Source organism: Elephantulus edwardii, unplaced genomic scaffold (genome assembly GCF_000299155.1).
Source record: "Elephantulus edwardii isolate Elephantulus edwardi_28Jun2011 unplaced genomic scaffold, EleEdw1.0 scaffold00031, whole genome shotgun sequence".
NCBI classification, from domain to species: Eukaryota; Metazoa; Chordata; class Mammalia; order Macroscelidea; family Macroscelididae; genus Elephantulus; species Elephantulus edwardii.
In genome coordinates, this window is record NW_006399781.1 from 116,888 (window position 1) to 131,966 (window position 15,079).

At 39.0% G+C, this 15,079-nt stretch overlaps 1 protein-coding gene across 1 annotated transcript in view; it reads right to left on the reverse strand.

Moving 5' to 3' along the window:
* Nucleotides 1-15,079, reverse strand: part of GNB4 (guanine nucleotide binding protein (G protein), beta polypeptide 4) — a 33,110-nt gene that overhangs the window by 13,232 nt on the left and 4,799 nt on the right. The window contains exons 2-4 of the mRNA XM_006884023.1: nucleotides 5,259-5,297; nucleotides 3,235-3,341; nucleotides 1,585-1,648 (exon numbers count right to left, since the gene is read on the reverse strand). Coding sequence (XP_006884085.1) covers nucleotides 1,585-1,648; nucleotides 3,235-3,341; nucleotides 5,259-5,297 — 210 coding nt within the window. The remainder of the gene's footprint in view (nucleotides 1-1,584; nucleotides 1,649-3,234; nucleotides 3,342-5,258; nucleotides 5,298-15,079) is intronic.

The following is a 15,079-nucleotide window of genomic DNA, read 5'->3' on the forward strand; positions in this document are numbered from 1 at the left end:
AAACTAGAAGAAATGCCAAGACTATCACCCTAAGGTAACCTGGACCTGAAGCCACACGCTGACCTTTCTTCCAGCCAAATAACAGATCTGCTTGTAAAGTAACCACCTCGACATGGGAGGAATGCTCCTTCAACAAGCGACTCCACACAACCAAACAGCCAACATTTACCTAAAGGGAAAGATGAGAGAGCAAGGAGGGGCAGGAGGGCTACAGACCAATGGAAACAACAAATAGGAAATGACGGCACTGAAAATAAGTCGAGAATGCCATCACACTGTGAAAACCAGAACAATCAGCACAAAAACTGTTAATGGGCACCTAATTTGCCACATACACCTTTACCTAAGACATAATGAAATACTTAGGGGGAGAAAAAGGCGAAGGAGAGAAGTGAAAATAAAGAACAAAAGTTAAAGACTAAAAGAAATGTACTCTTTTAAAAAATTATTCCTTTAAATAAAAGCAAAAACACAGAATTGTTTTAATGCTAATACAGCCATTCAAAAAATTAAGTGTGGCACATTAAAGATTTTTTACAAAATTCTGTAGTTTTACAGCAGAGCTCAAACAGGCATTTCCTCTAATACAACAACAAACAATTAAAAAGAAGGCAATTAATAAGTATCAGTCAATTAAAATAGTTCTTCCACAAAGAGATGCCACTACTATCCTTCTATTAATAGGGCGCACATTCTGGGATCCCATCCAAACCAGAGCAACAGTTTTGCACTGATCTAATCAGACCACTGTCTGGTGTCTCGTTACCCAACACCAATCGCTGGCAGGTCACATGGCAAAAGATAATCTGTTCCTGAATAGCAAGGATAAATTGCCCGTGTGGGAAATCAACACGTTGTGTAATTACTACTGTGCTCTCACCGAATCTAAACTAACACTTCAAGAGCACTAGCATTAATTTTTATTTCAAGCACAAGCTACAGGTTGAATTCTGATTACTTAGAAAGATAGCTCGATTACATTGTCTTGGCTAGCTAGGAAATCTCCACCAGGCCAATGCTATTGCTCATTTCACAAAATAGTATTTCCAAAGGCTTAAGAAAATAGTGTAAAAAGTATGTACAAAATCTAAACTTGTGGAAGTATTCCTGAAGCTCTTTCATGATCACTCAACAGTGATTCCCTCCAGTAGTCATAGAGAATCCATAATCTGCCACCACTTCAAAGTCTAAACAAGGTCTAATATCTCTCCAAAGTACTGCACTATTGAAGCTCTCCAGAAACTCAAGTCCATCTCTGAGGGCACCAAAGACATGCGTAATACCAGCCATTTGGTTAACCCACAACTAGCAAGAAAAACTCAGGATCACCATCACACTAGGAATGGGAAATGCAAAAGAAAATCATTCATAAGTAAAAATGCTTTGCCATCCTTTCTAGTATCCAAATATGTAATATTGTAGTTATCTTTGGAAGTAACAAAGCACTAAGCTGAAAAAGAGGATTTAAAGGAAAAGAAATAGAAAAAATATCTCCTAGGGGGAAATTACAAGTTTGAAGTAAAGGGAAGAACCGGGGGATGGAAACCCAAATGCCAGGTTAAAAGAATGATGCTGAAATTCTACCTTATTTGTTGTATAGCTATCCCAGATAATTAACTTTCCATCTTGGGATGCACTGACCAGCAGCCTAGAGGAAAAACACACATGTAAAAATATTTGATACTTAGAGGAAAAAAGGTAGATTAAATTAGTTATACATTGCATCAAAGTGTAATAGTTCAGAACTGAAAAACAGTTTTTCTAATCAATAATTTGATACAACAAAACATTGCCCAGAATGAAAAAAAAAAAAAAGAAGGTGGCATGCCGAAAATTTTTAACATATAATTTATCTACAGGTTGAAAACATCTCTGGTAATGATTCAACTTTTCCACTTTGGCAACATAGGATTCTGGTAGATATTAGCTGAATGGTCTAGTCCTTAACAAATGTTAATGACAACAGAGCATGTAAAAGCCTTACAGTCCTATTTCATTCACTCCAAAAACATCAATTATAGATGTAACGTAGGACACCTTCTGCTCTAGAGACTCATTCTGGTACATGGTAGAGAAGAGTCATTTACACTTATTTATAATAATTCATGCAAGGGAAGCATATCAGAAGAGTGGAGTAAAAATGAAAAGACAAGTTAAAAAAGAAAAGAGGGTAATGGCTAGGTGAATTAATCAACAAAAACCTGTTAGTAGGGAATACATCTTAGAAACAAAATTTTAAGGAGTCTGTTTTCTTAAGTGGAGAATAAAGTAGGACTGATAACAAGAAATAGAAAAGTACAATGAGTATTCCAGGAAGTGTGAATATCCCAGCTGTACGGAATTTGCACAAAGTTTAGAAAAGCAAGCTAAACTCACTGTAGACAGTTCTACTTGTTATGCTAAGAAATAAGGACTTGACTAAGTATTAGTAGTCACTCATATTTTCAAATTTTATTTTTCACTTTGGTATTAAATATATCAAAGTAACAAACCTAGTGTGTGTGTGTGTGTGTGTGTGTGTGTGTGTGTGGGTGTGGGGGGAAATCCCCATTCAAAACATCTCTTTTCCCTATCCTTCAGCTATCTATATCCTCTCCCGGAAAGCAGAACTTTTAAATGAAAGGAAAGAACTGATAGTGGGGTAAGAAATGATTTACGTATCAGATGGAATCGTCAGCAGATGAGGTGAGCAGAACTGTCAGTAATCAGGTGATAATCAGAATGAGGATGAAGTTTGGCGTAAGCCAGGTTCCTTGATATTTTTCTATGAAGATGTAGGGAAATCAGAATCATTTAACATTTTCCCCCCAAGTGATTATATTTTCAGTTAAAGATTTGCTCTGTCAATGGGCAAATGACTATTATTTTAAACTTCCTCAAGAAAAAGCTTCAAGTAGTTGTTGGTTCTTTAATTTACTGCACCCTCACAAGAACTTTCATTCCTGTTTACTACTATCAGCATAATGTCTTGATGTCTTCAAGTTTCACCCATGCTACAGCACGCATCAAGGCTTCATCTCTCTTTGAGGCCAAATAACATACCAGGGCATGAATAATGAACATTTTTGAGAGGCATATTTACTTTCCATAGAGAAGATTTAAAAACATTTAAAGTAGCAATGAATATTATTAGTGAAGGCAAACATTTCATAAGCAATTTGTTTATAAACAAATGAAACACAAAAGTAAACCATGTAAAGTTATGTTGCTCCTTTGAAAACAACAGGTACAAACCTTGAGTCGTACCCCCAATGCATAGCATAAATCTTAGCGAGGTGACCCCTCAGAGTACGTCTTGTTCGCATTTGTATCCGGCCCACTGACTCCAGATTTGATGTGATCTTTAGAAAGTAATAAAAATTTATTACTTTATATGAGCCTTAGTTCAAAAACAACTTAGAACTAAGAATTAGTTGAGGAAAAATACAGACATAAAGAAATCTTACTGAATGTAATTTGAGATAAATAATTTTACAGAGCTGTTACAGGATCCATACATTGATCAAAAAAGCAAAGCATGATTAATTTTAAATGACCTTAAAGAAAAATCTGATAATAGATGATCAAAGAGTGAAATAGGTATCATTTTAAGTGTCTGTAAGGAAGCTAAGGAGCCTTGGTGGCATAGAGCATTGCAAGTTTGTCAGATAACCAAAAGGTCACTGGTTCAAATCCACCAGCTGCTTCTTAAAGATTTACAGCCTCTGAAGAATGGTCTCCACCAGTCAGAAGCAACCTGACGGCAGTTAATTTGGGTTTGAGTTGGTTATAAGACTTGGAGCCCTGATTGTAAAACAGAAAGCACTTGCTTTGAGACAAAAAAAGGTCAAGAGGTTTAAATCCACCAGCCACTCCAGAGGAAAATGTGACCGTCAACTTCAGTAAAGTTATGAAACTCAAAACCCACTGCTGTTGAATGGATTATGAACATGTGTTGTCTTTTTTAGGCTTAAACCTTTATTCTTGGGAAATGTATTATAGCAAATCCTTCTTTTACAATGAATAGTGCTGGGGTAAAACAACTTTTTATTATGGTGGTTGTTTTCTATTCACTCATTGTTGTACATTTCCTCCCTCTCCAACTGACTTTGCAATGCACTTCTTGTTCCAGCTTGTTGTCATGCATTATATAATGCCTAACCATCTATTCCTTTCTTCCCCTCATCTGTTCCAATGCAGTGTTCATTATCTATTTACTCATATCCTACTCACCCCATCATTCCTCTCACGTCAGTCTTATTTTAGAACAGCAGTGTTATTTAGTATTTGTCCCTTTGTGACTGAGATATTTCACTCAGCATAATGTCTTGCAGGCTCATTCATGTTGTGTAACTTTTTTTTTACACCTTTTTATAATTAGAATTTTAAGGAAAGTTTACAGAGAACTTGGATTTCCATTCATACATTGTTGCACATTTTCCTCCCTACCCACCCCAGTTCATTTTTCTTTGGAAAAAAAATTTCATATTGCACAATTTTCTTCCTCCCCCCACCTGTGTAATATTTTTACAAGTTGTTTTTAATGCTGCACAATATTCTACTGTGTGAATGTACTACAGTTTTTCAAGCCACTTGTTTGTTGATGGGTACCTGGGTTCAATCTCTTTGCAGCTGTGAGTAATGTAGCAATACACATGAGTGTTGGGTTTGGGAAGGTGTACATCTTTCTGGAAGGGGAATGCTCATCTTTCTTCCATGGAGCTACTCGTATCCAATGAAACACCAGAAAAAGTGCCACCTTTGGGTTAGCACCACAATTCTCTACTGACTATGCCACCGGTGAGCTTTTCCTTAGAGAAAAGTAGTTATTAATCAAACTAATGAAACTTTACTATGTGCTTATGTAAGGGGAAAAATGTTTAGAGAACACACACATTTCTTTTAAATGAGGAACTACAGAAGTACATATTTGTTGTGGTTAGGTACTGTTCAGTCTTCACTGGATTTTCACGGGAAATACATCATAACTGATACTCCTTTGGGTTTTCAAGACTGCAAATCACAAGAGGAAACTTCCCACCTTCCTTCACTGGAGCTGCTGGTGGGTCTGAACGCCTGGAGGAGCATCAGGGGCTCTGTGTTTGCAGAGCAACTCACTATAGACTCTGCCACCAGAGTTCCCTTGAATCCATTTAATTCGAGCTTGAGCTTATTTAATTTTGAAATTGAATACTAATAAAAAAGAACTTGAGTACTATTAGCATTCAGGGTCAAGTTATTTCATGTGAATTATTAAAATAGAAAAAAAATTATATTACCTGACTAAGCGTTGAATCATTGCATGCTTTCCTTGCATCCTGGAGAAAGATGACAATACATTTAGCTGTAGAAGCCTTCAAACTAAAAATACCATTTTTAATCAAAAAGTAGACTTTCAAATTGTACCACATAATCTTTATTTTAAAAAAGGTTTGTTTTTTTTGTTTTTTTATATGCATGTACCGTCAAATTGGATCTGACTGGTACAGGAGGCGACTGTTCCTCCATCTTCAGCAGAGCATCTGGTGGATTTGAACCGTGCACTTCTGGGATTACAGTGCAGTTTCCTGCCACTAGGCCATCAGAGCTCGCCTATTTTAAAAAAGGTTTTGAGTTAACATTTATATCATTAAATCCATCATTTTAACCATTTTGAAGTGAACAACTCAGTGGTTTTTAGTCCTTTTACAATGTTGCTGGAATTACCACAATGATCTTATCCCAGAATACGTCCATCATCTCAATAAATAAACCTCACACTTCTTAACCCACCTCCTATTTGCTGGCAATCACCAATCTGTTTTTTGTTATCCTAAACTTGCCTAGTCTGAACATTTCATGAACGTGAAATCATATAATATGTAACTCCCCCTTTCACTTACACAGTTTGAGGTGTCTGATTCAATTGTATGGTTATATTACCTTTTGTTTATTCATTAGTCCACTGATGAATATTTTGTTAATTCACTTTCTATCTTGAATATTAGTGTAATAAACTTTCATGTACAAGTTATGCGTGAACTTGTGTTTAATTCTACCAAATACAAACCCTAAGGAACTGAACGGTAGTTCATAAGGAAACTTTATGCCCAAATGCATCTGAGAAACTGCTATTTGTCACCATGGCTGGACCATTTAAGGGAGTTTCTTGGTGATTCAAACAGTTAACTGGCTCAACCACTAACTGAAAGGCTGACAGTTCAAGTCGACTCTAAGGATCTGGAACGAAATGATGGTGATTTGTTTCTTAAAAAGCAACTACTGAAAACTCTAAGAAATACAGTTCTACTTTGACAGTCTCCAGGAGTTGGAATGAGCTCCACAGCAACCAGTGGGGAGGGCAGTGGGTATGAAGCAGTACCTTATGGAGGTTTTAATTTGTGATTCCTTAATGACTAATGAAGCAGAATGCATTTTCAGGTCCTTATTAACTGTACTTCATCCTTGGAGAAATGTCTAGTCAAAGCATTGGCCCATTTTTTAACATGTGCCTTTTTTTTTGCTGTTATTGAGTTATAAGAGTATCTAGATGTTAGACCCTTGTCAGCTATATGATTTGCAAATATTTTCTTCCATTCTATAGGTTGTCATGTTATCTTATTAGTGTCCTTGCAAGCACAAGTTTTGGACTGAATGAAACCAAATTTACCAGTTAGTAAACAGCCAGATAATTATTACTTCTTTCAGCTAGACCTAAGTTTTTGGCATTTCTAAGTTTAGGTTGCTATTTTCTTGAATTTTATTTCTCCCTAGAGGGACATCATGCTTGGGAGGGTAGAGGGACAGCACAGGAGAGGAAGGTCCTTGATGAGATGGACTGATTCTGTCACTGGGGTAATCAGGGTAGGTGTGTCAGAGGCAATAAAGTTGGCACAGGATAGAGCAGGGTTTAGGGCACTTGTACATAGGGCTACTGTGAGTCGCAAGCAACTCGACAGCACATAACAACAACAGGCCCTTCTAGCATACTTTTAAATAAAAAAAGAAAGAAGGTACATAATATTTGTTGGCTCAATGTTTCAAATGAGCTTGTTGTCGTCAGCCAAAGGACAAAATGCTGGCTTCAGCTTGCAGCAAAGACTGGAAGTAAGAGGAAGGCTTGATTGTGTTGGCTGCCATTTCAGTCTATTTATTAACACAGTATTTCTCTCTAAGGGTATCTGTAAGTACTAGCACCAACATATGATTTGACTGTCATGCTTAGCCAAATTATGTTGTACATTTTCTTTCCCTCTCATTTCCCCCTTCTTCAGGCCCTCCCTGCAATGCACCCCTTGTTCCAGACTGTTATAATTTACACAATGTCTAGTCATGTATTTCTTTCGGACAGTTCTTCCCCTCATCTGATCTAAAGCAGTGCTAATTATCTATCCACTCTTTTCCCGTTCTCTCCTCAAACTCCCCGTATCTGTTCTATTTTATATCAGTAGTGTTAGGCACTATTTGTCCTTTTGTGACTATTTCACTCAACAGAATGTCCTCCAGGCTTCCCCCATGTTGTGTAATGTTTTACAAGTTTACTGTTTTCCAGTGTTGTGTAATATTATATTGTGTGAATGTGCCATAGTTTTTCGAGCCATCCAATTGTTGATGGGCATTTGATCCTGTGCCATCTCTTTGCTATTGTGAATAATGCAGCAATAAACATGGGTGTGCATGTATCTCTTTTGAGTTTGCCTCTAGTTTCTTTAGGTTATGGTATTTCTATTTCCAACTTTTTGAGAAATGCCAGATGGCCTTCCATGGTGGCTGTACTATTTTACACTCCCACCAGCTCTCTAAACCTCACCAGTCAGTATTTGTTGTTTGCTGGCATGTCAAACATTGCTACTGTTGCTGAGGTGAGCAGATATCTCTTAGTTGTTTGTGAGCTTTTAAAAAAGTTATTTTATACTGGCTCATAGTTGCTTTGATTTGCATTGCTCTAATACCTGGGGATTTTCGGCATTCTTCATGTGTTTGTTGGCCATCTTAATGTCTTCTTTAGTGAAGTGTCTATTTATACTCTTTGCCCATTTTGTGACTGGGTTGTTTAACTTTTTCTTGTTGAGGCGCTGGTTGTCGTTGTTATGTGCCATCGAGTCGCTTGCGACTCATAGTGACCCGATGTACAAGAGCCCTAAACTCTGCTCTGTCCAGTGCCAATTGCACTGTCTGACACTCCCATCCTGATTATCCCAGTCACTGACTCAATCCACCTCATAGAGGGCCTTCCCCTCCTGCGCTGTCCCTCCAACCTCCCAAGCATGATGTCCTTCTCCAAGAACTGGTCTCTCCTTACAACATGCCCAAAGTATGTCAGACAGAGCCTCAGAACCCTTGCCTCCAAGGAGCCACCTGGTTTAACCCTTTCCAGGAGAAATCTGTTTGTTTTCCTAGCAGTCCATGTCTCAGTACTCTTCTCCAGCACCACAGCTCAAAGGCATCAATTCTCCTTCTATCCTCCTTGGTTATTGTCCAACTCTCTGATGCATAACAAGTGATTGCAAAGACCATGGCCTGTATCAGATGCACCTTAGTCTCCAGAGAGCCACTAATGCTCTTCAGTACTTTGGAGAGGTCCCTAACAGCAGACTTTCCCATGGCAATGTGCCTTTTAATTTCCTGGCTACTGGTGCCAAGAGTGTTGACTGTGGAGCCAAGCAAACTAAAGCTGTGGACAATCTCAATCTCTTCACCATCCATCCTGATGCTGCCAATTGGCCCAGTGGTGAGAATCTTTGTCTTCTTGACATTGAGCCTCAATCCACATTGGAGGCTGCAGTCCTTGATCCTCTACATCAAGCACTTCAGGTCCTCCTCAGTTTCAGCAAGCAGGGTTGTGTCATCTGCATAATGCAGATTGTTGTTTCCATCCCAAAGAAAGGTGACCCAACAGAGTCTGGAAACTACAGAACAATCTCATTGATTTCACATGCAAGCAAGATTTTACTGAAAAAAATGACTGGAACAGCACATCAGGAGAGAACTACCAGAAGTCCAGGCTGGGTTTAGAAGGGGTCGTGGTACTAGGGATATTGTTGCTAATGTTAGATGGATCTTAGGTGAAAGCAGGGAATACCAGAGGAATGTATATGTGTTTCATCGACTATGCAAAGGCGTTTGACTGTGTGGATCACGTACAAACTGCGGCTGACTCTTGAGAAGAATGGGAATCCCAGAACACTTGATCATTCTAATGCGAAACCTATACTTGGACCAAGAGGCAGTCATCAGAACAGAACAAGGGAACATGGCATGGTTCAAAATTGGGAAGGGCGTACACCAGGGGTGCGTCCTATCTCCATACCTTTTCAACCTGTATGCAGAACAGATTATCCAGGAGGCTGGGCTCTATGAGGAGAAATGTGAGGTCAAGATTGGTGGATGAGGCGCTGGAGTATTCCATAAATTTTAGATATAAATCCCTTATCAGATATGTCATTGTCCCCAGGCTGTGGGTTTCCTTCTTACCCTGTTGGAGCAATTTTTGATGTGCATAAGGATTTGATTCTTAGAAGGTCTCAGTCATCTCATCTATTCTCTCTTGCTTATAAGTTTCTCAGGATGTTTGCAAAACTGTTCATGCTGTGGATTAGGCTTCTAGAGTTCTTCCTAGCTTTACTCTGATGAATTCTGTAGTCTTTGGTTATACTTCTAGATCCTTGCTTCACCCTGAATTGATTTTTGTTTAAAACACTATTTAATAAGAAATAATTGTGTCCACTTTCCAACAACAAAAAGAATTCCCAGAAATTATAACTAAAGCTGGATCATAGTTTGTGTGTTGTTTTTTTTTTAAATGGTGGAACTGAAGGCTAAATTCTGAAAACAGGTTTTCTGATCTCAGGCTTTTGAAAATGCACTCACACTGTTTAAGTCATAATTCTTGATTTAGTCATTTGGTAAACATTTGCTTCTCATTTACTATGCCCCAGGTACTATTTCGGACACTATGGGGGAAAAGAAAAAAAACTAATTTCAGTCAAATCAATTCTGACTCATAGGTGAGCCCACACAGAGTTCAATGGTATATTTTTCAGAGGTAGATCATCAAGTCTTTCTACTGAAGCTTCACTAGGTGAACTCAAACCCCCAACCTTTCAGTATAGCAGCTGAGCAAATAAACCATGTGTATCATCTAGAAAGTTTACTTTACCATTGTTGTTGCTGTGTGGTGCCATCAAGTGGACCATGTCTCATAGTGACCCTATGAACCAGAGAACTGAACCTTGCCCTATCCTGTGCCATCTTTACCATCTTCAAGATGCTTGAGTCCCTTGTTACAGGGCCTGTGTCAGTCCATCGGAGTGCAATTAGGAACTGCAAATGTAAATTACTACACTCCAGTGCACATCAGGAAAGGTGTGCACCAGGGCTGTATCCTATCCTTTAACCATATTTATTCAATCTATATAATGAGCAAATTATCTCAGAAACAGGACTATAGTGAAGAACCATTAGTATTGAGGTAAGTCTCATCAGCAACCTATGATGTGCAGATGACACAACCTGGCTCCCTAAAAATTTTAAGATTTGAAGCACAAACTGGTACAGCTCAAAGACTATACAGCCTTCAGTGTGGATTATATATCTACATTAAAAAAAATCATCCCAACAAAACTTCATAATTGAACTGATAAAAAATGTCTTGGAAAATACTAATGTGGTCAAGGATTTCATTATACCTGGATCCATGATCAATGTTCATAGAAACTATAGGCAAGAAATTAAATAAATGTGCAGTGCTGAAAAGCAAAGATGTTACTTTCAGGACTAAGGTGTGCCTGACTTAAGCCAGTCTATTTTCAATTGATGCCTCTGAGTTGTGGTGATGAAGAGTACTGACTATACATGGACTGCTAGGAGAACAGGAGCATCCTGAAGAGGGTCAAACCAGGCTGCTCAAAAAAAAAAAAACACAAAAAAAACCAGGCTGCTCCTTGGAGGCAAGGATTCTGAAGCTTCATCTGACATACTTTGGACATGCTGAAAGGAGGGACCAGTCCTTGAAGAGGGACATCATGCTTGGGAGAGTGGAGGGACAGCAGAGGAGAGGAAGACCCTGGATGAGATAGATTGACTCAGTGACTGGAGTAATGGGGGTGAGTATGCCAGAGACGATGATGTTGGCTCAAGATACAGTAGAGTTCAGAGTTGTGCATGGGGTCACCATGAGTCACAAGTGACTTGATGACAAATGACAACAACATAACAACATTTTACACTGCCTCATCTTGTTATGTTTCATTGAGCCACCTGCCTCATATGCAAGTGAAACCCAGACAATGAATAGGGAAGAGAGAAGAAGAGCTGATGTCTCTGAATTGTAGGACTAGCAAAGAATACTGAATATATTGCAATGGGCAAACCATCCTAAGTTTGTCTTAGAAAAAGTTCAGTGAGATGTTCTTTGGAAGCAAGAATGATGAAGCTTTGTCTTATCTACCTTGGCCATCTTTTAAGGAGCAGTCAGGTCCTAGAGAACGATATCATACTTTATCAAGCAGAGGGTCAGAAGAAACAAAAAAAGACAGAGACCATGGAGGAGTTGGATTAACGTGATAGCTGCAACCACAGCTCCAGCACAGGAGCACCTGTGAGGATGGTGCGGAACTGAGTAGCGTTTTGTTCTATTTCAGACAGTGAAGAGACAATGCAAATGGGAGCCGGCTCTACTGCACCGAACAACTACAATACACAGTCCAAAGGAGTACTGAGTATGAAAATATCCTGCTCAGTACAAGAATTTTACAAATATCCTTGCAGCAATCATTTGCAAACTTAAATAAGGAAGACTCTATTATTATCAAGAACTTATCCTTATGATAAGCACTAGAATTCATTACAGAACTGAGTAAAGGATTAACTAGAAGATGAATTCCATACTTTCCACTGAAATGATAAATACAAGATTCCGTCATGATAATTTTGTGCAAAATAAAAAACAAGGACATAGTTCCTATCCCAATCAAATAGTTAACAATTATAAAAGAATTTAAAAAGCAATAAAGCAGTATTTTCCCTATTTGTATTTTTCTTTTTTAATTTAAAATGTATCATGTAGTGCACCAGAGATTATACACTTACATTATTCCATGTGTTTACATCATATAATGTGATTATGTTCCTAGAAAGGAGAAAGAAATAGGGAAAGTTGGGAAAAACTGTCTTCAAACATAGGAAGTGCAAAAAACTGGTCTGGTCTTGAAGAGAGGCAAGTATGGAACGTTCGGGGCTCTTGTGGCTTCCTTTTTGCCCCAAGTGAGATGAATTGGGGTCTCTGGCCCAGAGTTCACCAGCATTTGGGTGTGCCGGAATGGTAAAATACTGAAATGTCTAGTCACACCTGCAAGATGAGGGCGAGTGTCTTGTGAATTTCAGTGTCAGCTGGATGCGGCCTCTTGCCTCTTGTGTGAACTCAAACAAAAGTAAGTGCAAAAAGCAGCAATGGATTTTAACTGTGGTGTTAGCAAAGAATACTGAATATACCATGAAATGCCAGAAGAAAAAATAAATCTGTCTTGAAGGAAGTACAATCAGAATAATTTTCTGAAATAAAGATGGTGAGATTTTTGTCTCACAGCTTTTGAACATGGCATCAGAAGGAACCCATCCATGTAAGAAGACATCAGGCTTCATACAGTAGGGGGTCAGTGAAAGAAATACCTCAAACAAGATGGATTCGAACTGTTGCTGCCAACACTGGTTTCACACAGGGAATCACTGTTTGGATGTTCTCTCATACACAGGGTAATTGCAGGTAGGGACCATGCAACGGCACCTAACAACACAGCAAATACAGTATGACATGATTAACTCGAGAAGAAACATATATGCTATTTGAAATAATGGAAGGAAGCACATGGCATTGTGCTTGGGATGCTGTTGAGATGCAAAGATAGCTAATCTCTCACCAACATCCATACTTCTGCATCCAAGCACAAGTAGTGGAGGCTAATGTGCACAAGGAACTAAATAAAACCCACGTGTCAGGCTGTGAGGAGCCTTCTAACAGAAGCATAAAATGTTGCACAAATAAGGACTTGCTATTTTGTGGTGCTGGACTAAGTGTTTTATCTGTTATTCCACTTAATCTTCTTCACACACCTGTAAGAGTGTGAAGAGATTTTCTTTCTGTAATAAACACACAGAGACTCCAAAGAATTCTTTACCTAGTCACAAAGTCATTAACAGATCATGCCATGCTGCCTTCCAAGCAAAAAAGTCAGTAAATGCAAGAGGAGAATCTGTCTGATTTTTTTTTTTAGAGGAAAACTGGTACTGGCTGGGCAGCATTCCAAGGAGTGAAAATGGAGCAGGCATAGTACAATCCTAGGCAAAGGTAACAATTTAGAAAAAGGCAATACAAGAGGAAGGAGGAGGGCAATAGCAAGCATTTGAGTGAGGCTCAGGACAGGCTGTAGGGAGGGTGCTGGTTCATAAATCTGGACAGACATGGGCTTGGAGATCAATGCAACAGGTTCTAATCCTGAAGCCAACAGTTATGTTACCTTGACAAGGTTTTTCATCTCACTAAGCCTCCATTTCCTTAATTCTAAAACAAAAAACACCCGACAGGTGTTGGTGTAAGGCCTAAATGAGATGGACATGTGACCACAGGCTTGCCTAATCAGTACATGGAATAAGTGCTGGACAGTAAAGCAGCAAAGATGATGAAGCAGGAACATCTAACACAAAATTAATTTCTGAAGCCTTCTCTGATCATCCCAGACAAAATAAATCCCTCCTCTGTTTTGGCAGCTTTGTTCTGAGAGCTCATGTATCAACTGCAGAGAGTTCTTATTCATCCCTAAATTATTGTTGTGTGGCATCAGATCAATTCTGACTCACAGTGACTCGGTGTGACTGAGTCAAGCTATCCCACAGAGCTTCCTCGAGATTTTAATCTTTGTACACGAAGGTGGAGAGTCAGAGAGAGGAAGACCTTCAACAAGATGACACAGTGACTGTAACCATGGGCTTGAGCATAGTGAAAATGGTGAGGCTGGCAGAGCATAGCACCAGGTTCACACCTGCCCTTCGTAAAGTCGCTATGCATCATGGCGGTCTTGATGGCACCTGCCAGCATCTCCCTTAAGGGAGCAAGCCATCTTTTCTCTCACAGTGTGGCTTGTGAGTCTGAGATGCTGAGCTATCATTAAATCAGGAAGGACTGTGTCACTGTGTCACCAGGGTTCTTTAACTGAAATCATTCTCGAAAATTCAAACTCATTACTACTCAGCTAGCTACTATTCACAGCTCACCCTCCGTTGGATTTCTGAGATTGAAAATAAATATGGAGGGAAGAAGGCTGTCTGTTTTCCTCCTTTGGAACCATTGGTGTATTTGAATCACTAGAGATGGGCAGCCTTTGGGTGAGTGTGACACACTATGTCTTGAGAGCTTCCTATGAGATCAAAATAATTAACTTCCTTCAATTCATGGCATTAAATCTCAGTATAATGTCTATTTTTTTCCATATCAACATTTTTCTGACAAGCATTCTTCATTGGTCCAATATTTTTTCCTATTCTTTCCCCATAATAGATATGTTTTATATATTTAATATTATATAAATACAGTGAAGAGATTGAGATCGTTAACAGGTTTAGTTTGCTTGGCTCCACAGTCAATATTCTTGGTGCCAGTTGCCAGGAAATGAAAAGTTGAATTGCACTGGGAAAGTCTCCTGTCAGGGACCTCTCCAGAGTACTGAAGAACAACGATGTCTCTCTGGAGACTAACGTGCACACGATCCAGGCCATGGTCTTCACAATTACTTGCTGTACATCAGAAAGCTGGACAATGACGGGGGATGACAGGAGAACTGATGCCTTTGAGCTGTGGTGCTGGAGAAGGCTGTTGCTGTTAAGTGCCATCAAGTCGTAGGCAACTCATAGCAACCCTATGAATGAAAGACCTGAAAACTTGTATGACTTTCCTCGTTTCTCCTGGTTCACAGGGTTTCCAGAGGCAAGCTATTTCAGAAGTGGATGCCACTCCTGCTTCCAAGCTTGTTTTTTTTTCCCAGTCTCATTTCTTTTTTTATTTTTTTTTTTTTTTAATTTAGGTTGTTTATTTTTCATTTCAATGAACATCTACAGAGATTTTGGGATT